Source organism: Solanum tuberosum, unplaced genomic scaffold (genome assembly GCF_000226075.1).
Source record: "Solanum tuberosum cultivar DM 1-3 516 R44 unplaced genomic scaffold, SolTub_3.0 scf00009, whole genome shotgun sequence".
NCBI classification, from domain to species: domain Eukaryota; kingdom Viridiplantae; phylum Streptophyta; class Magnoliopsida; order Solanales; family Solanaceae; genus Solanum; species Solanum tuberosum.
The window spans coordinates 2,313,666-2,335,889 of record NW_006238935.1 but is presented as its reverse complement, the minus strand read 5'-3'; the positions used below and the strand labels follow the sequence as shown (position 1 = coordinate 2,335,889).

Here is a 22,224-nt window from a genome sequence, read left to right as displayed (position 1 = left end):
TATATATATATATATATATATTTGGCGCAAAAATCCGTGAAAAAAGCGACGGAAGGGGCATGTCTGTCGCTTTTTTAAAAAATTGTTTTAATTAAAAAGCGACGGACAGTGTGGCTAGTGGCATCGCTTTTTGGAGCAACGTCGTCCGTCGCTTTTACTTCCGTTGTTTTTTAGCAGTTTTTTAGTAGTGTTTATGTCCTTTACAATGGCATACCAAATTTAAATTTTGTCTTCAACAGATGGTAGTATAGATCTGTAAGGAATTTTTTTACTGTACCTTCAACAATATCAGTAGAGAAAACTTGTGTGAATAATCAATTAACATGTGTTATTTAATCTATACTAACAAATACTTATAACAATAACTTTGCAGAAATATAAACAATAATGTTTAAAACATGTTTTCAAAATCAACAATTAATAACATAAGAATAAATTAATGACTGTAAAAAACCTTCCAGGATCTGTAACAATAGAATGAAAGAGAAAGGAAAAAATCAATCCCACTGAATGCGAAATTATTAATTCCCCTCTAGTACTCAAGGTTTAAAGGAATAGATCCTCTCAGGATAAAACGATTCTATTCTCCAGTGTATTGATACAAAAACAATGGTGTAGTGAGTCACTCAACAGGAGCAAATGACACGAATATTTAATTGTGCAGAAGAAGAAAAAGAAGAAGTTCATAATTTTTGTTGTTTTAAAATGAGAGGAAATCCCTCTATTTATAGAAAACAAAGGGTAGTGTGAACAAATGTTTATTGTGCCTTATCGGAAAGGTCACAACTCTTTGGAAAAGTTACAACCCTTCGAAAAGGTCACAACCTTGCTTAAAAGTCACAACTTTTCATAAAAAACGGAAATCTTCATAAAAGTCACAACTTTTCATAAAAGTTGCAACCTTTCATAAAAGTCACAACTTTTCAAGAAAGGGGAAGACTAGTTTTGAAAATAAATAAATTAAAAGAGAATCCTGATTTGTGGTGACGCCATGTAGGGTTCTCTTTTATATATATATGATTTTTCTTTAAACTATTGTACAAATTAATTGAATTGACTTACTATTCATAAAAGAAAGAAAGTTGTTGCAAGGTTTTGCACAAAACAACCATAAGATGTTTTAAAAGTTGGTTGCACTACTTACAAGCCGTCTGCTTGATTTCACATTTATTAAAAAAAAATAAAAATGTAATGAATGTCTATAATATGGTGTATCTATAACATAAGTTTTTATAATTTATTTTTATCTTTATACCTTTTAATATTAGCTTTTTTATCGATTTAAAATAGAGCCGGACATTTCAGTATTTATAAAATTGATCTATTTAATTTATATTTTAATAAGTTAGATCACTTGTATTTCAGTTGGGTAAATATGAAATACATTGTTAACCTATAATAATATAAACAAATATTGAAAAAAATATGAGAATTCATATTTTGTCATGGTAAACCAACTCAAATAAGGATATTTCTATAAGAAGGAATCAAAAACACACATTTTAATTAATTAAATGTTAAATATGTTGTTATTTACTCCAAATTGATATTCTCATATCATTTTAAAAAAATAGAAAATCAGTTTTGCTATTCTTTTGCTTCTGGATTAATTTTTATTTAGTGTTTTCTCTCTTTTATTTCTTTTACCATTTTGTTTTTATGTTCCTGCTACATCACTAAATTGAAGTTTGTCTGTTTTTCTTTCTTCTAGATATTAAACTTTTTTGTCAATTCGATCATAGTAGTAATTTATTATATTATTTTGTTGTTGAAATTTTTTGATATAAAGAATCTGAAATTTAGAAAAGACAGTTCGATGGAATTGACCAATTTGAATACAAAGGTCTAATTATGCATTTATTATATCATAATCCATAAACATATTTTTTAAAGTATGTTTTATGAACACAAAAGGCAATAAGATAAATAAGAATCCAAGTAAGAAAAACTAAATTAATCAATGAAAAAAATAAATACAAATTAGAGCCATTTTACGCAATTCGTAATTGACCTAAAATAAATATGGGTTAAAATCATTTTACCCAATTTATATTTGACCTAAAATAAATACGGGTTAGAACCATTTTATTCAATTTATATATGACTTAATCAGTTTGATCATATTTATTAAATTAGTAAAATTACTCGCGTAATATCACGGAATTTATAAAATAATACTTAAAACCTATCGGTCATTAAAACTAAAACACTATATTATCTTACAAGATTACGTAGTAACAAACATTAATAATGTAAAAGAAAATGAAAATTATTACATCTTATTATTTATCCTTAATAACATAAACATAAATTAATGACTCTAAAAATACATATGAGGATCTGTAACATAAGCAATTGTGTCAGTGAGCCACTCAAACATGGACAAAGTACACAAATATTTAATTGTGAAGAAGAAGAAGAGGTCCAGAATTTGCGTTGTTTTAAAATGAAAGGAAATCCCTCTATTTATAGACAACAAAGGGTAGTGTGAATAAATGTTTATTGTGCCTTATCGGAATGGTTACAATTATTTGGAAAAGTTACAACCCTTCGGGAAGGTCACAACCTTTTATAAAAGCCACGATTTTTCATAAAAGTCACAACTTTTCATAAAATTCGCAACTCTTTATTAAAGTCGAACTTTTTATAAAAGTCACAAATTAAAAGAGAACTTTGGTTTGTGGTGGCGCCACATAGGCGGACATAAGATTCTCATATATATATATATAATATATGATATGGTATGATACTTATATAGTCGATTACACTTCAATTCATTTTTAATCTGTCCAAATTCAATCCAAAATCCGTCTATTTATCATGATTTTAAACAACCATCCATCCAAACAAGGTGTAAAAGGGGCAAAGGCTCCTTTGTTTTGTGTTTACTTCAAAAGCATCCATTTTCTTCTTCACAGCCCCAATTTCCAACTCAAACCCTAGAAAAATACAATGAACAGAAAGGGAAAAGTAAAAGGTAAAAGCAACAGCCAGCCGATGGTGAAAAGGCCGCCATGGATGGAACTTCCTGAAGGTATATGGGCGAATATACTACACAGGCTTGGTGCTGTAGAGATACTGGAGACAGCTGAGAAAGTGTGCAGTAAGTGGAGGCGAGTGTGTAAGGATCCTTCAATGTGGCGCGTCATTGACATGTGGAACCTCGGAGACCTCTCTGACATGGATTACGACTTAGAGGTAATGTGCCGCTACGCCGTTGATCGCAGCCAAGGTGAAGTCGTTGATATCAATTTGCAGTACTTTGCCACTGGTCAGTTGCTTGAGTACATAGCTGAAAGGTAATTTCTTTCCCCAAATTTTAGGCTTCCATTGTGTTTGTATTGTTTGTTTTCCTTCATTTGGATTTTTTTGCTTTGCAAAGGTGGCATATTTCTTATCTCTTTTATTTTGGTTCATTAAGTACGGTAGCAAATCGTTTCATTCTGTGGTATACTTCCTCTAATTTTTTTTTATTAGGGATTGTGGTTGGTAATCTGTCCTTTAATTCATGTATCCTTTTGTCCACCAGATCAGGAAAACTGAAAAGACTTAGCATTGCATGTTGCTATGGTATGGTATGTGAGAGCTTGGTTGAAGTAGTTCAAAAATTTCCATTGTTAGAGGAGCTGAGTTTGACACACACAACCATCACGATAGAAGGCATTGAAGCTCTTGGACGCTCTTGTCCACGGTTGAAGTTGTTTGAACTAAATAACTCATTGTATATGGGATCAGGTGATTACTTTGATAACGAAGATGTAAGAAATGAAGAGGCTCTAGCTATTGCTAAAAACCTGCCTACCTTGCACCACCTTCAACTCATTGGAAACAGGATGACAATTAAAGGCGTTGAGGCTATTCTTGATAATTGTCCTCATCTTGTATCACTTGACTTGCGGCTGTGCAAATATGTTAGCCTCAACAAAGTCTTGAGTAATAGAATTTCTGGGCGGATTAAAGATCTGAAGCATCCTCATGACTCTCTTGCAGGTCTTGAATTTTCATTTGAGGCTTGTGGGGAGTATGATGAAGATCAGATGTCTGATGATTACTGACTACTAGTGGACGCGTATCTAGCATTAACCTCATTTATGAAGTCGCAACCATTTTGGGTCATTGGGTTATGAACACTTCTTAAGGTGTCTGCGGTGATAAGTAATATAGGAAATATTTTCTGTTATGAATCTAATGACTATGTAGTGTTATTATCGGAGAATATTAGTAGCTCAGTTGATAGTTGATTGTCTACCTGAACTCTCACCATGTTGGTGAGGGTTCCCCACCTTGTACCCACATTTTCCCTTAACCTACGCCCAATATTGAAAAAGAATATTAAAGAAATGTAGTGTTATTATAAAAAATTTCCATTTGTCCAGGATAAAATGTGCAAAATTCTTGACTTATTGGAATATCCAGGGTGAAATTACATTTCTTCTCATGATATATGACTCTTTTCTTTTGGGCTGATTCAAAAAGATAACACCTTTTTTATATGGCATAATACATAAACATACCTTTTTACTTGGCCTCGACTGACATTAATGCCCTCCAACTTTGGGCACATTTATGTATTATGCCTATAAAATATTGTTGCTAGAGCTGCCTCTGTTGGCAGTTGAGTTCAAGCCAGTTGAATGCCTGACTGAGCCTTTTGCCAATTTACTAAATCTTAACAAGTTAGTTTTCATGTTCTTTTCCTTGATATTTCTTGACTGGCCATGTAGTTAGCCTTTGTGAATTGATTGCAGATATTATATTTAAAAGTTGGCAAAAGAAGAAAAGATGCATTAGGACAGCAAATGAACTATCAAAAGGAAATGCATAATTTGTAGGGCTACTAACTGAGAAACTTATATACAGTATATTGTGTTATTAACATGATGGAATATGAATATGGATGGAGAGAGCGTCTGCTGTACGTTTGCCATTGTTCTTATGCAAAATTGACTCTTATGTTGTTTCCGTTTTACTTGAGTACTTGACTACTCTTCTTTTATTTTGCAATAATTGTCTTTTGGGGGATTTTGGGCTCTTTTCATAATTTGCTCTGGATTTTTGAGATATTTGACTTATTGGATTGACAAATTCTTGGTGAGGAGATCACTTTCTTCTGGAGTTCTCCTCACCAAGAAAGGTGCTAACCTGGATTACTCAATAGCATTTAAAGTTTCTCAATAGTATCAGAATATACTGGTTATCCAATATATCATATGAGCTTCGTAGAGTAAATCCCCTTGATATGAAATCTGGTTCAATTCCCACAGAATCTATAGTATAACCTCTTTCTGAATCAAGAAGATCTCCAGGACAAGACGTCTCACCTGTTACAGAGATGATCCCATGGCGCCGTATCTCAGGTCAACCTGTTACAGAGCCTGATGAGGCGGCAAAACTTTTTGGGTGCCCTTTACCCCCTCAGAAGTTGAAGCCAGGAAGTTGTTGCCATGACAAGGATGAAAGGTAACTTTTCTTATTGAATTTTACCTAATTATTCCTTGTAATCCCTATAGTGAAGTAAGAATGTTAATGCAACATTGACAGAATTGTGAGTTCGAATCTGTATTTTACTGGGGAACTTAGTCCTCATGCTAGCAATTGAACCACACAGGTCTATGTTAATGTCCAAGAGATAACTAGAGTCTTTTGCGATAACTCAAACTAGTCAAAGTTGCTGAACAATTTTTTTTTGGTTTTTCTTCAATTAGATTCACAAGAAGAGAAATTGAATTTCATTGGCATGTCTTGTATATTTTAGGACTTTATTTCTAAGGTTCCAAGTATAATCATTTAGGATCATGATTTTGAATATACGCAGTATGAACATCCTTAAAATGAAGCATCTTTATGCATTTTAGCAACTGATTTCCACTTTATAGGTGGGGATATGGAGTCTGCCGAAATTAACCAGTGCATCTATTCCTTGAACCCGGGTTGGAGCATATCTCTGATTGACTACTAGATGTCATTGCCACAAGTTACATAGATGTATTTTTCACTGCAACAACACATTAATATTCTCCTCCGGTATTTCTTGAGCAGTATACTTCTCAGAGCACAGGAGTAGTCATAGTTGAATCAAGTTGTCGAATAGAACTCTTTAGAGCATGTAGTTACATAAGAACATTTTGCATTGAATATATCAAATGTTGTTTTAATTATCTATTTTGATATGAGTTGTGTGGACCATATGTCGTTGATATGCTGTTTGCCTGCGAACATAGTGTTCTCATGCATCAGTTATATACTGTTACAAAGATTGATATGACTTTCTCCTCAATATTTCTACTTATAACTTATTCTCTTTTAAGTAATTATAGAATCTATAGTACACCTACTTATGGATTGATTCTCAATTTGATTTATCACTGCAAAATATAGATAACGGATACTGAAATTATGGCTTTTTTTTTCTTTTCTGCTTGTAGGCTGTTGAGTTATCAAGCCACGGGTATGAACCTTCAGAGAGAGATATCTTGCATCCCAATGAAACCTTTTGAGACAATCTAGAAGCTCCTGCACCACCTCTCACTAGGTAACCTGTAACCATTCTCTTATTTGATCAGTTACATTTCTTGGTGTTAAAAGATATTTCCTCAATTCACTGCTGTAAGTAGTCTAGTCTACATGGCACAATTTACAAGCATATTTTCTTCAAGAAAAATGGCAGTTGAGATAGTGTGTTGCTATGTGCTGTGGGAAAGGTACAATGGGTGTACTGTTGAAGGAAAAGCAGTAGCCATTCGTGTCTGATACTGCTTTTTGGTGCAAACTAACTGAAATCTGTTAATGAAGATATTGATGTGATAGATGTTACCTTCAGGAGTAGCCTGAGTTGTATATAGTTGTTGTACTCACTAGCATGGGTTTGGTGCTCAGCCAATTATATTAATAGAATCTTCTTTACATACTGCAAAGAAGAAAACATTATGCTAGCAAGTTAGGTAATTTAGAGGTCCAGAAAGGGACCATTAATCCAAGAAAGGAGTCCTTCCCTAGTCCAACACTATAAAGATAAATATAGTTGATGTCGGCATGACATCTATTGGAAGAAATATGATAATAGAACGATCATATGTGGAAAAGTTTCTGGACTAGATGACATAAACCAATTTTCTTTTAATGGTTAGGACCAGTAGTTGCAACTACATTATCTGTGTACAGAACACATGTTACCTATGTACTCGTCCAAGGTGAGACATTCTAATCTCATTTTAATGGTTTAGAGTTGACAATTGTAACTACATTGATGGAGCCAGCCTCCTGAAAATCATTTGTGCTTAAAAGGTGTATTTACTGTTGGAAATTCATAGAGGAAAACACTCTTAATAACTCAAATTCTTTCTTGAAGACGAATAGAGCTTTACTGCTCTCTACTTCCGTACATAATCAATAATTTTCTTTGAAAACAAGTGGACTTCTACTAACTTGACTCACATAAAATACTACAAAACTTATGTTTCTTTATAGGTGAGAAATATTATTGAACATTGAGACCCTATTTATAGACACTATATAACTCTTTTTCCAACTAGGACGCTACAATACAATCCTTTTAAGTAGGATTTTATATACTATTTCTAATTCTATTCCTATTCCTATTTGTTAGAATTCCTATTCTCAATTCCTATTTTGAGAATAGGAATTATCTAATTTAACCCAAGAAATTCTTTCCATCTTTCTTATTTCATGAATAAAACAATGCAATTATCTAAGTAGTTAAAAAAACAATGCATGTATCTAGGGGCGACAATCAAATCCAACCTGTCCAATCTGTTTAAGTTTGGATGGGTTATTGACCCGCTCATTCATTAGCTCAACCCATTTCAATCCATTAAAAATTGGGTTGATATGCAACCCGAACCGGCTCTTGAGAGATCTTGTCAAAGTACCTTTTTAATTTGATATGTTATATATAGTCGTAATAAAGAAAAAAACAATTTTATCAGGTAATAAAATAGTTTAAAAGAACAAATAAGATAATTAAGCTTAGTAAAAATTGGGTTGAGTTTTGACCCGTTATGTAACCCATTACCTAACCCGTTTTGACCCAAGCAAATTTGGATTGGGTTGGGTTTAGACCTGATTGTTGTCTTAACCCATTATGACCCGCACAAGTTTGGCCCTACCCACCCAATTGCCACCCCTACATGTATCTAAGTAAAAGTGAACTAAATTGCTCACTCTTTTCAAAAGAAACCTAATATGTCTTTATAATGGTCCATAAAGTTGAAACTAAAATATCAAATTATTCCCCTGATGTGATTTGCAATGCAATCCAGTCCTGTTAATTGACTTACGGCCTGTGGTTTGCCTTTAAATCCTCCGTCATTTGTTTTTTAGGGTTTTAGACTCGCATCATGAATCGACTCTGTGGGCAAGAGCTGTTTCACAATCTGAAGTCTGGTTGTATGCTCGTCTAATAGATTACCATCTTCTTAATGTACGGGATGTGGATCGAACTCACGATTTTATGTTGCCTCGTGATTTGACCATCTTCTGCAGGGTCCTGTTTGACATGTTCTCTGTTTTTTTGATGATCTGCTCATCGGTCTGTCAGTTGATTTGCGATTGTAAGTGTGGCGATAAATGTCTTTAATTCTGGCGATCTGATCTCGTGCTAGTGATTCCGATGAAGACTTCTTCGACAACCAGCTGGTATGATTCCATTTCCCAATTTTACGTTAGTGCAACTCTGAGAAACTGATGATCGTGATTTCGAACATTGATTTTAGCGACCAATTAACTATTTGCCACTTTCAATAGATTGAGCTTCAAAGGAAGCTAATACCACTATTAGAAAATTGCGAAGTAATAACTATTCTTCATAAAATCCTAAATTTTATTACCCAAAAAATAAGGACTTTTTTTTGAAAAAAATAAGATCAATATGGAGCTCAACTTCTTATAAAACATACCTCTGGAAGTCGATTGAAGAGCTCCAAGCTTGGGGAGAAATCAAAATGAGAGATGGAGAGCTTGAAAGAGAACAGAGCATGAGTATGATTTTTTTTTTTTGATAAAGAAGAGAGCATGAATAAGTTGAATCTTTGAAGAGAAAAAAACAGTTCTTTTTTAGGAGAATAGAAAAAAACTTTCATATTGGAAATAAAATCAGTCATCATGTCATCTCTCAATTCTTTTTGCAAATGCAAACCAAAAAGATATGCACAATATATAGGAAAATGGAGTTGAATAACTAAAAAGAAATACTTTATCTAATTTCAAATAATTGTAACTCTAGAATGATATTGTATGTGAATTGGTGTTACAAGTATGTAATTAAATATTAAATTAAGTGTCAATTAAAATAGTATATGTGAATTTTAATGACAATTTGGATATAATAGTTTAAAGAGGTAATGCCTATCTCTTGCTTCTTGTTGTAAGCATGTGAATTTGTTCTCAATGTTTTGAGAATAATTTAATGGTTCATTACATATCCGTATGTATGAATAAGTTCTCCAAATCTAAACATTTCTTATTCTTCACATGATGATGAGTTTACAACTAAACTACATTTACAACCGAGATTTTCCTACTAATCAAGTGTTGCAAGCTTGGTCAGTTTGAAATAGATCTAATATGTGTATGTTTCTTTATAGTTCCATTTTAAGGAAATGTAGTATCTACTAACTTAAGTGATGAAATTTGTAGGAAAGAACACGAGGATTTATGGATTCTTGAGTATTTCTTCCATTTTAATGGAATCGATCTTTAATTATTATCCTTGTTTAGTAATTTATGTAGATTGTTTCTCTGTATATTATGCTATAGAAGTTAATATTTTATATGTCATAATTGATAATCAATTAATGTTTTCATGTATATGTAATAGTTCTATAAAAGTTCCATATTTATGTTTTTTTTCGCCAACTATATATTTGCTTTAGGGAAATCAGCCTAAATTACATAGCACTTACCCGATATCTCTAACCCAATCAACACCTCCACAAACCCTCCACCTTGAAGACATACTAGTAGTTGTACTCCATGGAAAGGCAGCAGGAACTCATGGTGGGAGCAGACCGACTCAGCGATCTACCCGATTCAATCCTACTTCACATCCTCTCTATGTTGCTGAACAATAAAGAAGTTGTGAGAACTAGTGTATTGTCTGAACGATGGCAGTTTCTCTGGAAATTCGTTCCAACATCACTCAATTTCAACTTCCCGATTAGTGACAATGAAAATGTCACTCGTGATTACCTAGTTTCTATCCACAGAGAACTTTATTATCGGAGGTCTTGTGAAAAAATTCGGAAACTCAGAGTGTGGGGCCTTAAGTATGAGGAGCGTTATGCTAAAGATGTTGATATATGGGTTCATTTTGCGACTAGACTTGCTGATATTGAAGATCTTGAACTTGGTCTTCTTACCAATAACCGAAGATATGAGTTTCCTCAATTTGCATATAAAACTGCGTCGTTGAGGAATTTGGTGTTATGGAATTGTCGGTTGAACCCTTTTGGCAATGTTAACTGGAGTAGTCTCGTTTCTCTTTCAATTGTTTACATGGGATTCACAGATGGTGTCATGGAAAAGGTATTATCTGGTTGCCCTAACTTGGAGTACTTGGAATTGGAAAAATTTTCAGGCATACATCGTTTGGAAATAAGATCTATGAAGTTGAGAGAGTTGATTATACGCGACTATAAAAATGAGAATCATGACCTTGGGCTCGAATTATTAGCCCCTTACATTCAAAAACTGCAAATTTTGGGGCTGTGCAGTGAGATATGCATCATAAATGTGGCATCACTTGTGACTGCGGTGCTTTGTTTTGATTTTGATTTTGAGGACGAAGAACAAAACTTGGAGAAGGAATTTAGGTTTTTTAAGGAACTTCTTCACAGCGTTATCCACGTGGAGAATCTTAACTTGGGATCTTGGTGCATAGAGGTATATTCATACTCTTCACTATCCAAAATTCATATCCTTTTTAGGGATTTTTTATTTGCTAGTGAATCATCAGTATAGTAACATTGATAGTGCCACTACTTGGGATAATCTTTATGAATTATACTACAATTTCCATTTCATTTATTATGTCATATTTTCTTGTTTTGACATATTTTGGTTTGTCTATTTTGTTTGTAAGTGCTTGTCCATCTTGGAGTTGACAGGGTGGGAGTTTCCACCATCAAGCCGGAAGTTCTTAGAACTTGGTGTGGAATTTGAACAGTTGGACTTCCCTGGAATTTGCTGTTTTCTGCAGAGCTCACTGGATCTTGAGACATTGGTCATTGATTGGTACGATGTTGAATTTGGAGTAAGTTTCTTTTAGACCTTTATATTTGTTACTTCATGTTATTCATTTCAAACAACTAGTACTGGATGAATAAGATGATATATTTAACATTTCTCATCTCAAGTACTTTTGAAAAAAAAATCAGATTTTTTTTTTTAATTTAGACCCTCCTAGTAGTTAAAAAAAAGGTAAGACTTGTATCAGTTCTATCCTCAAGCGTAGAGAAGATTAAGGAGGTTCAATGTTTGACAAAAGTGTAGGATATAATCCTTAATGTTTAAACAGAACAAGGACTCCCATTTGCAATTTGAAGCATAGCTAGCTTGAGTACTTAATGAGCTTTCAACAATAGCTTCTAATTTGTGGGGGCTGCTTCCGTGTACGTTGCTTCCATAAGAACTAAAATGGAGAAAAAGTGAGATAAGTAACATGTGAACTGACTGAAGGATCAAACCAGGAAGTTCATCTTGTTGCATTATTGGAGATAAGCTTTGGGCTTCTTCCAATTATGAAGGAAAAGAGCTTCCATGTGTCAATCCTTAAGTTCCCTCTAGCTTCTCTTCATAGCGAGTCAAAGTTGAAAATGTTTTTTCCTACATCCACTAGGTGATTGTATCCAACTAAAGAATTAGCCACACAATTGGCTTCTCTGTCACCTCAACTTATGAGTCAACTCTTTAATCTTTTCAATAATAGGTTCATATTCCCAAGAAGGTTTTGCAACTCGCTTGAACTTTCACAATAAGCAAAGAGCCGTCCACCCAAATGCTTCTAATATGATGTTCAGGATTTGAGGATACCATTTAAGCCCATAGGAAAGTGAAAAGGCTTTAGTCATATTTTTGTTCAAAATCTGCTTTTCTTGTCTCAAAAGTTTGTGATTCTCTTTGTTCAATCTGTTGTAGTTCCGTGCTTATTATTTCTTTTTTTGTGGTTAGACGCTCAGATGAACTTTTTTGTTCTCTCAATTTATTTTCCTTCATAAAATAGTTCAGCTTTTGTTGCTTTGATTCATGTTGTCACTATCAAATAGACTATATGAGTAAACTTTTTGTAATTGTTGGTAAAAGATGTTTAACAAGTAATAGTACTCACCTTAATGTGAGGGGATAAATGATCAGATGCTTTGAAACATCTTTTTATTGTTGGCATGTACTGAGATGTTCCTTGTATTGAAAAGTCATCATCTTTTTATTTTATCCACAATCAACTCCTTGGTTTCCTGCTTCCATCTAAGGAAAATAATTGGTTTGAATTCTTTCCTACAGGACTTGCTGTCAAGGTACATAAATGAGGATGAACAGATCAGGAGGTTTGAGTCCCATAATTTTAATGGCTCATTTCCATATCTGAAAGACCATCAAGATCCTTAACTTTTATGGATTTGTGCTGCCATTGGTAAAATATTTGCTGAAGTATGCAATTGTGCTAGAAAAGTTTGACATTGTTGCTGTATACCAAGGGAGTGATGTGTCTACGCATTATGCTACAATGGCACAAGAGCTCGCAAGCTATCCAAGATCCTCTCCGCATGCTTCGGTTGACTTTTCTTATTGATGACTTTGGTCCCCTACCGTTTGTTAATATCGCAACATACTTGACATCTATAACTTTATGTTTGAAACTGTCCGGTTTGAGCTGTCAGAAAAAGCTTGGATTGCACTTGTCAATATCCAAGGAGGTGTTAGTAGTTCTTCATGTCTAAGTAACAGTGTGTTTATCCTCTAATAGTGATATGGAAGAAAGCTTGCTCTAATGCTTTGTAATTTCTATTTATTTTGCTAAATCCTGATCTTCTTGCCAATACTGCTAGACTCATTATTGCCTTGTTTCACTGGTTTCTTGTTATTCTTAATTGGTGGAAAAGAAACTTGAAAATATTTAATCTCTGTTATCCTACTTCATTTCTTTTCCGAAGAAAAAATTAGAGGGAGATGGTGTGGAGATTTCTATCTCCTGGAGTTCTCCGCTTACCTGTTTACTCAATAGCATTAGAGTTTCTCAGTAGTATCAGTATATATTATATGAGCTTCGTAGAGTAGAACCCTTTGATGTGATATCTGGTGACCCTGTCGATGCTTCTTGTTCCACCTTGACTATGTGTAGCCTTTTGGAGATGAACCCATAACTTTTGATATTTTGGTAAAACCCTACTAAAATATCAAAAAATATTATATTTGAACCTATGTAATGATTACAGTTGATAAGGCGTTTTAAGTACAGTTGATGTTTTCTCTTCTCAACTATGGCAAGTTATCTAGATGTATAACAAAAAAAAGGGCATAAGTTATCGTTGAAAGACAAAAGGAAGAGGATTAGTTTGGCCATTCTAATTACAATAAGCTGCAAATTTCGGTGAAACTGCGGAAGGGAATTTTTGATTTTCTGAATTCAGAAAATAATCTAGAACAAGACAAGTTCTTGTAATAACCTTGGAGGTCATTTTTTAATAATTTTGAAAAAAATATAGTTTTACCCCTCCCAATGATTGCCCCAGGTCATGTTTGATTAGTTTATGCGATTAGTTCTGGGATTGGATCGAAATGTTGTGTTTTTTTGGAAATGTTCGTGTTTTGGAGGCCTTTAAGTTGTAAAAAAGTGATTTTTGTCAACACTCAGAGCTATAAGTCTCGGAATGGAATTTCGCCAGTTTCTTCAGCTCCACAAGGTGGAAATTGGTTGAGGTATGTTGTCGTTTTCAGTTTCAAGTCTTGGTGTGGATTTGAGCTCTTGACTTGAAAGTTTAAGTGAATTTAGGTCAAGAGTTAACTTTGGTCAACATTCGGAGTTCGAGCACTCGAATTAGAATTCTGACAGTTTTGTTGGATCTAGATGGGGAATTTAGGACTAGGTAGGGTCTTGGTTGAATTTTCGAAGGTTCCGAGGGCAGTTTGGTCTTTTAGGGTGAAAGTTAGTTTATTACCAATTTAACGGGTGCAGAGTCATGGAGATTTTGAATCCGTGTTTTGATGGTTTCATTGTGTTCAAATTTAGTTGGTTAGAATATCTGATTTGTGTGCTGGGAATTTCGAACAAATCTCAAGGGTCTATTCGGTGAATTTTGTGTCTTAGTGAATTGTTGTTGCTACGTCTGGTGCATGTTGTATGTTCATCGCAATCATAGGGCCCTCTTTTGCGATCACGTAAGAGATTTATGATGTACATAGTGATCATGTGGGGCTTGTTGCAATCACGTAAGTATGAGTCCCATACTTTGCGATCAACTGGTTTGTGTCGCGATCGCGAGGGTCAAAACTAAGTTGACTTATTATTCTTCATCGCGACCGCATTGTGTGAGTCACAATCATCATGAGTAAAATGGCCTAGGCATAATTTAATTTCCAATTTCGGGGTTGTATCGGCATTTCACCTTTGTTGGACCTTGGGAGCTCGGTAGGGGCAATTTTAAAGAGATTTTTCAAGATTCATCGATTGGGTAAGCGATTTTAACTTCCCACCTTCATTATCCATCGATTAATTCATGATTTTATAATCTACTTAATGATTTTGATTTCAAACTTTGTAAGTTTCCTCTTGAACTTAGATTTTAAGGAAAATGATAGTTTAAGCTTGATTTCAACTCGATTTTTTATTTGGTTTTCACCAATGAGCTCCAAAACCTTTGGGCTGTTTGATTTTATATAAAAAAAATTGTATTTACCACTTAGCCTTCAAAAATGACTTTTTGGGTCGATTTGACTTTGATTTCTAAAAGTCAGCTTTTTCGGTGTTGTTGTTCTTGATTTCTTATGAGGATTCTATATTTGACTAGATTTTATGGATTCAAAAGCTCATCATAGAGGGAATACCCAAGTACCAAGTTGATTTCATTCTCCTTTAAGGCAATTGGACCCCTTTGACCTTTCGTTAAGTGTAGTAAACCTTGTATGTCTTATTGTGTGATTGGGAGTAATGAGGAATGGTGAAGGACCCCGTATATCATACTTATAGTTAAATGTTGCTCGAATTTTAGTGATGATCTTGTGGGGGTAAAAATGAATTTGTTGATATAATATTGTGTAATATGCCACAAGTTGTTTGAATGATTATATTGACTCACTTTTGATGATGTGTCATGATTGTGTGTGGATTGGGTATTGATGTAGAATTTGTCATCTTCTCATTATTCATGCAAACGTGCTTATTTGCATTAGTTCTGAAACATTATAATAAGATTTGGATTCTTAATATGCCGATGAAAAATGATTTCAGTGATTTATAGTTATGCCGATGAGATATGATTCCGGCAATTAATGTTTATTATGTCGATGGAGAATAGTTCTAGAGATTGATATTGTGCCGATGGAAAATAGTTTTGACGGATGCATGGACTGATATGTCTCACACGGATCCCGTCTTGATATTCAGTGGGTGTGCCTTGTGGCATGAACGAATATATCCTATATGTGTCATGTGATGCTTGTGCAACGGGTGTGTATTAACAGAACATGTATGCATCACTCTATATGGCATTTTCATTGCATTGCATTTTCACCTCATTATCATTCTTAGCATTTATGAGTGAGTTAATGTTTTCGTGGTTAATTGAATATGATGTATGATATTAATGTTACAGAGATTCTTATATGTGAATTATGGTGGATTATTTTTATTGTGTTGTTCCATTATTTGTCAAACCGTTCGGATGAGTTGGTTCTGATATCTGTGCAGGTTGTAATTTATAGAGGTTGTAATTTATGAAGGTTCAGATAGTGTGTCAAGGTACTTATGTTCGATATTGCTTTACTTAATGTCATCTTGGGAAGCTTGTTGAGTACCATTGTTGCTACTCACTCCCTTGCTTTCTACACTTCTGTAGATTATGAGCCCGGTTCGTCTGATCATCCTCTTGCACTTTCAATTGAGGCTTGCTTTTGGAGTTCATGAGGTAGTTGCTTGTCTGCTCGGCAGAAGTCTTGATCTACTCTAAATATGAAGACATTCAAACTTCTATTTCTTTTGACTCTATTGTAATACTTAGGGACATGTACACGTGAAACCATATTTTGCGGGTGATTAAGTTATATTATGAGTTCTGCATGATTATGTTATGTTTAGTCCTTTATTCCGTTCTTACTTCTGCATTTACCTTGTCGAAGATTGTTTAGGCAGACCTGTCTTTGTGGGATAAGACAAGTGCCATCACATTCGGTTTTTAGATCGTGATAGTTCTTTTTCCTCAACAAGAACTGAAAAGGTATGACTATACATAAAAAAAAAGAGGTAAAAGAATCAATAGCCTTTAATAATTTTGGCCTTTTCGATTCATTAAAATATATGCAGTTTTGTTATTTCTCAAATTAAACATATTCTTTCATTCTTAAAAATAGGGAGATGGGTGAGAAAAAGTTAAATTCTGATTCTGAAATGGCAAATAATAATGTGACGGTGGTTGTTGCTGCACCAATCCGAACAGTTGTACCACCAGCAGAGAAATCGAAAAAAATTCTTTGGTGTGAATTTCAAAGGATGGCAGCAACGGGTTTTTTCTGGCTTACCACTCTTGGTCTGCAGAAATTTACCAATGAAGAAACTCCAGTGCCTGTTGCTGATATGTGAGACAGAGAAACGTTCATGATTATTGAAGCATGAAAACATGTAGACTTTCTATGTAAAGGCTACATTCTAAGTCCTTTAGAGATGACTTATATAATGTATATAGTGTAATGACAACTTCGAAAGAATTGTGAGATGCACTTGAGAAGGATTATAAGACAAAAGATGTATGCTTAAAAAAGTTTGTGGTCAAAAAGTTTTTAGACTATAAAATGTCAGCTACCAAAATCGTTGGATCACAAGTGCAGGAACTTCAACTTATTTTTCATGATCTGATTGCTGAGAACATGGTAGTTAATGAAGCGTTTCAAGTGGCTGCAATGATTGAGAAATTACCTCCTTCGTGGAACGACTTCAAGAATTATCTAAAGCACAAACGTAAGGAAATGAAGCTTAAAGATCTTTTGATTCGACTCAAGATTGAGGAAGATAACAAGACCGTCGAAAAGAAGTCTTATAAGAGTTCGATAATAATTGGAGCTAATATTGTTGAAGAAGCTCCTACCAAAGGTAAGAAGAGAAAGAAGTCCAACGGGCAGAATTCAGAACAGGCCAAGAAGAAATTCAAGGGAAACTATTACAACTGTGGTAAGGCTGGTCACAAGTCTTCTGACTGTCGTGCTCCAAGAAAGGACAAAGACAAATACAAAGGCAAAAGTCAAGCAAACATCGTGAAAGATATGGAAGATGCATATGACCTCTGTGCAATGATCTCGGAGTGCAACTTAGTTGGAAATCCCAAGGAGTGGTTTCTCGACTCAGGTGCCACTCGACATATTTGCTCTACGAAATAAGCCTTTGCAATGTACACTCCTACTGAGTTCGATGAATATTTGTTCATGGGGAACACAACAACAACAATGATTGCAGGAACTGGGAAAGTAATGTTGAAAATGACATCCGACAAGGTGTTGACTTTGAACAACGTTCTGCACGTTCCTACTATTAGGAAAAAATTAGTTTCTGTTGCACTGCTCGTTAAGCGGGCTTAAGTGTGTCCTAGTTAGTGATAAAGCTGTAATAAGTAAGAATGAGATGTTTTTAGGAAATGGCTACCTCACTGAGGGCCTCTTCAAACTGAATGTAATGGTTATTGACAGTATTAATAAGAATTCTACTTCTGTTTCTTATTGGAGTCAAATGATTTATGGCATGCCCGTTTGGGATATGTAAATTACAAAACCTTGCGAAAATTGATTACTTTAGAAGTATTACCTACTTTCAAATGTGATAAATTGAAATGTGAAATTTGTGTGGAAAGTAAGTTTGTTAAACATCCTTATAAGTCTGTTGACAGGAATTCAAAACCTTTAGACTTAATTCACACATATATATGTGATATGAAGTCGATACCATCTCGTGGTGGGAAAAAGTATTTTATAACTTTTATTGACGATTGCACTCGATTCTGTTATGTATATTTGCTTACTAGTAAGGATGAAGCAATTGATGCATTTAAGCAATACCAAAATGAAGTGGAAAATTAATTGAATCTAAAGATAAAAATGATTCGGAGTGATAGGGGTGGAGAATACGAATCTCCTTTTGCAGAGATATGTTTGGAATATGGTATTATCCATCAAACTACTGCACCTTATACACCACAGTCAAATGGTTTGGTTGAACGGAAGAACAGAACATTAAAGGAAATGATGAATGCCTTGATAATCAGTTCTCGTTCACTGCGAAACCTATGGGGGAAGCCATCCTTACGGCTAACAAGATACTCAATAAGGTACCTCGTAGCAAAACACAATCGATTCCATATGAGTTATGAATAGGAAGGAAACCCTACTTGAAATATTTCAAAGAGTGGGGGTGTCTAGCCAACGTAGGGGTTCCTTTACCCAAGAGGGTGAAAATTGGACCCAAAACAGTGGATTGTGTATTTATTGGATATGCTGTGAATAGTAAGGCTTGTCAGTTTTTGGTTCACAAATATGATAATCCTTAAATTCATGTGAATACGGTAATTGAGTCAGTAAAGCTGAGTTCTTTGAACACATTTATCCGTATAAAACTGAATGTGAGTCGACAAGTGAAAGACCTAAATGACCACGAGAAGAATCAATGGAAAATACACTACATAATGAGGATCCTAGGCGTAGTAATCGCCAACGAAAATCCACTTTTTCGAACCAGATTTTGTGGAATTCTTACTTGAAAATGAGCCTCAAACATTTAAAGCAGTTATATCTTCGTCTGAGTCAATTTATTGGAAAGAAGCAGCCAATAGTGAGATCGAATCAATTTTAAGTAACCATACTTGGGAATTTGCTGATCTTCCTCCAGGAAATAAATCTTTAGGATCAAAGTGGATCTTTAAAAGGAAAATGAAAGCCGATGGGACTATTGACAAATATAAGGCTAGACTTGTAGTCAAAGGATACAAACAAAAGGAAGGTCTAGAATACTTTGATACATACTATCCAGTGACAAGGATAACATTAATTAGGATGTTAATAGCACTAGCGGCAGTGCATGATCTTAAAATTCACCAAATGAATGTAAAGACAACCTTCTTAAATGGAGAGTTGGAGGAAGAAATTTGCATGGAACAACCTTAAGGGTTTGTAGTTCCAGGTAAAGAAGAGAAAGTGTGCAAGCTTGTGAAGTCGCTTTATAGGCTCAAGCAAGCACCCAAACAATGGCATGCTAAATTTGACCAAACAATGTTGGCAAATAGATTCAAGATTAACGAATGTGATAAGTGTGTTTACATTAAAAACGTTTCGAATCATGAAATCATTGTTTGTTTGTATGTTGATGACATGTTAATAATGAGTAAAGATATTGACGATATAAATGCTACTAAGCGCATGCTGTCCAGCAAGTTCGATATGAAGGACTTATGAGATGCTGATTTGATCTTAGGGATCAGGATTCTCAAAACTCCGTAGGGACTAGCATTATCTCAATCTCATTATATTGAAAAAGTATTGGATAAGTTCAAGTACTTGAATTTCAACGTTGTCAAAACTCCAATTGATTTAAGCTTTACATTTCAAAAGATTGAAGGTGAAAGTGACTCTCAATTGGAATATGCCAGAGTGTTGGGAAGTTTGATGTATATTATGAATTGTACGTGACCAGATATAGCATGTGCTATTAGCAAACTGAGTCGGTTCACTAATAATCGTAATCAAACTGACTGGATGGCTCCGGAATTTCTTAGAGGATATTCCATTCTGGCACAAACCTGTGGAACCTATTTGCATACATTGTGATAGTCAAGAAACAATAGGTAGGGCAGGGAGCATCATATACAACGAGAAGTCTCATCATATACGACGGAGACATAACACCATAAGACAACTTCTCTTTAGTGGAATTATCACAATTGACTATGTGAAGTCAAGCGATAATGTGTCAGATCCACTAACGAAAGGCCTAGTAAGAGAGGCAGTTGAAAGATCATCTAAGAGAATGGGTTTACGGCTTAGGATAAGTCAGCATGACGGTAACTCTATTTAGTAGACTGGAGATCCCAAGAGCTAGATTCAAGGAGAAAAACAAAGTTGTGACTGACGGTTCGACATTGTCAATCAACTCAATCCATTCTCATGATGAAGACAATGTTCAGGAACAAGGTTAACACATTAAGGCTTGTTAATGAAGTTAATAAAGCTTAAAGTTTTTAATGATTTGCTAAGTTTGGCAGATTTGACCAAATAGTGTATCTACGAGAAGACATGGTTAGAAATCACCCAAGTGAATGTGAAGTGTAAGCCGCTTCAAATAGAATTTTTTGTCAAAATCCTATTCTCTATACACTCATGAAACCAGGAGGTGTTCATGGCTGAAACGAACACAACCGTAAGAACCATAAACGGTAAAGGGTTAATTGTGTGACATATGATTGTCTAGGTTTACACCAAAGCTCGACGGTTTAAAGATATCACATCTACCGATTGACCGAGTATATCCGACATATGTTCACTACGGAAAGTCCAAGGGGAAACCTACTTATCCAGATGCAATTGATCCTTGCTTGTAAAGTACACACTCATCTGTGCATTCCTTTCTGTTATGACCATTCTCCATTAATGTGGGGGATTGTTGGGTATAGCAAGAGTTAATGAGAAATGGAGGGAAGATGAAAAAAGAATTGGAAAAGATTCTCTTATGCTTTAAGAAAAGACATTTCTCCCTCATTGGTGGTGGAAAGAAAAATAGAAGTGTTTAAATAGAGAATGAATACATATGAATGAATCAGAACTGTAACACAATCTTAACACCATTCAGACTCAAAATTAGACTCCTATCTTAATTCAACTATACCACAACAAGTCATAAAATTCACGTTGTTTTCTTATTTAGTTAATGTTAATTACATGCTTACCGTTATAATTTTATTTATTCTTATTAACTTAATATACACCTTTTACTTTCATAAATTAATCAATATATTTGAATTGATAAGCACTCCCATGATATAATATTTAGCACGGTTTCAGAAAATAAGAAAGTATTAATTATTTGATCGATAATAATAACAAATGTCTATTATAAAATAAAATATTTTCATAAACAATATATTACTACTCTATGTAAACTATTTACATTGTTACAATAAAAATATTCAAATTATTATTTTCTGTTAAAAAAAATATATTTTACTAAAATGAGGGTTGTATAATGTTTTATTGATATGGCGTTTAATTTCATATGCACATTCAGATATTGAAAACAAACAATCCTAATAATTCAATGTTCTGATTCAGAGACAACATCTTAATATTTGACGTCTTAATCTTAATGAAAACAAATGAGGCCTAAATGAAAAGTGGACTTGCTTAGAGTAATTAAAAATTTTGGGGTGTAGATTAATATTTCGAATATTTTGAAAAGTTTTCCCTCTTTTTTAAATTTCAAATTTTAAACCTTCCCTCTTCATTATCTTTTCAATCTTTCTTTCTCCCTCTTTTTTTTTTCTCTTTTCAGATTTCTTTCTCCATGTTTTTTTTTCTTTCTCTATTCCTCCATGTACTTCTTCTTCTTCTTTATCGTCTTTGTTGTCATCATTATTGTCATCGATGTTTATCATTTTTAATCGCCTTTTTCTTTTTTTCTCTTTTTGATCCTATTTGACAAACTATTTTTCTTTGATTTTAGAAATTTTAAATTCATTAAATAAATCTGTAGAAAATCAAGCAATTGTTCAAGCTATTGTTGAAGCTATCGCTGAAGTTGTAACATATGTCTTATATGTTGCAACATATAAGTCATCTGTTGCAAGATGTAAGTCTATTCAATAACATATTAGACATATGTTACAACATATGCTTATTTTGTTGTAACATATAAGTCAAATGTTGCAACAGATGCCTTATTATATGTTGTAACATATGTCTAATATGTTGCAACATATAAAACATATGTTGCAACATATGATTATTTTGAGATGAGACTCCTTTGGG

The 22,224-nt window shown here is 34.1% G+C and overlaps 2 protein-coding genes across 6 annotated transcripts; both read left to right on the top strand.

Moving 5' to 3' along the window:
* Window positions 1-2,845: 2,845 nt before the first annotated feature.
* Window positions 2,846-4,441, top strand: LOC102583242 (putative F-box/LRR-repeat protein 23). 2 transcript variants are annotated; one of them, XM_006339317.2, is made up of 3 exons: window positions 2,847-2,977; window positions 3,009-3,299; window positions 3,530-4,441. In XM_006339317.2, exons 2-3 carry the CDS (start codon window positions 3,019-3,021, stop codon window positions 4,053-4,055), a joined length of 807 nt encoding a protein of 268 aa, XP_006339379.1. In that variant the 5' UTR covers window positions 2,847-2,977; window positions 3,009-3,018; the 3' UTR covers window positions 4,056-4,441. The 2 variants fall into 2 exon arrangements, with proteins under 2 accessions (XP_006339378.1, XP_006339379.1); XM_006339316.2 differs by having other exon boundaries at window positions 2,846-3,299.
* Window positions 4,442-4,538: 97 nt separating this feature from the next.
* Window positions 4,539-13,004, top strand: LOC102582448 (F-box/LRR-repeat protein 25-like). Of its 4 annotated transcripts, none has more exons than XM_015310860.1 (5): window positions 4,539-5,460; window positions 6,426-6,532; window positions 8,503-10,899; window positions 11,099-11,269; window positions 12,517-13,004. In XM_015310860.1, the coding sequence occupies exons 3-5, from the start codon at window positions 9,991-9,993 to the stop codon at window positions 12,619-12,621; spliced, it is 1,185 nt and encodes a 394-aa protein (XP_015166346.1). In that variant the 5' UTR covers window positions 4,539-5,460; window positions 6,426-6,532; window positions 8,503-9,990; the 3' UTR covers window positions 12,622-13,004. The 4 variants fall into 4 exon arrangements, with proteins under 4 accessions (XP_015166346.1, XP_015166341.1, XP_015166350.1 ...); XM_015310855.1 differs by having other exon boundaries at window positions 8,341-10,899; XM_015310864.1 differs by having other exon boundaries at window positions 6,426-8,655; window positions 9,891-10,899.
* Window positions 13,005-22,224: the final 9,220 nt, after the last annotated feature.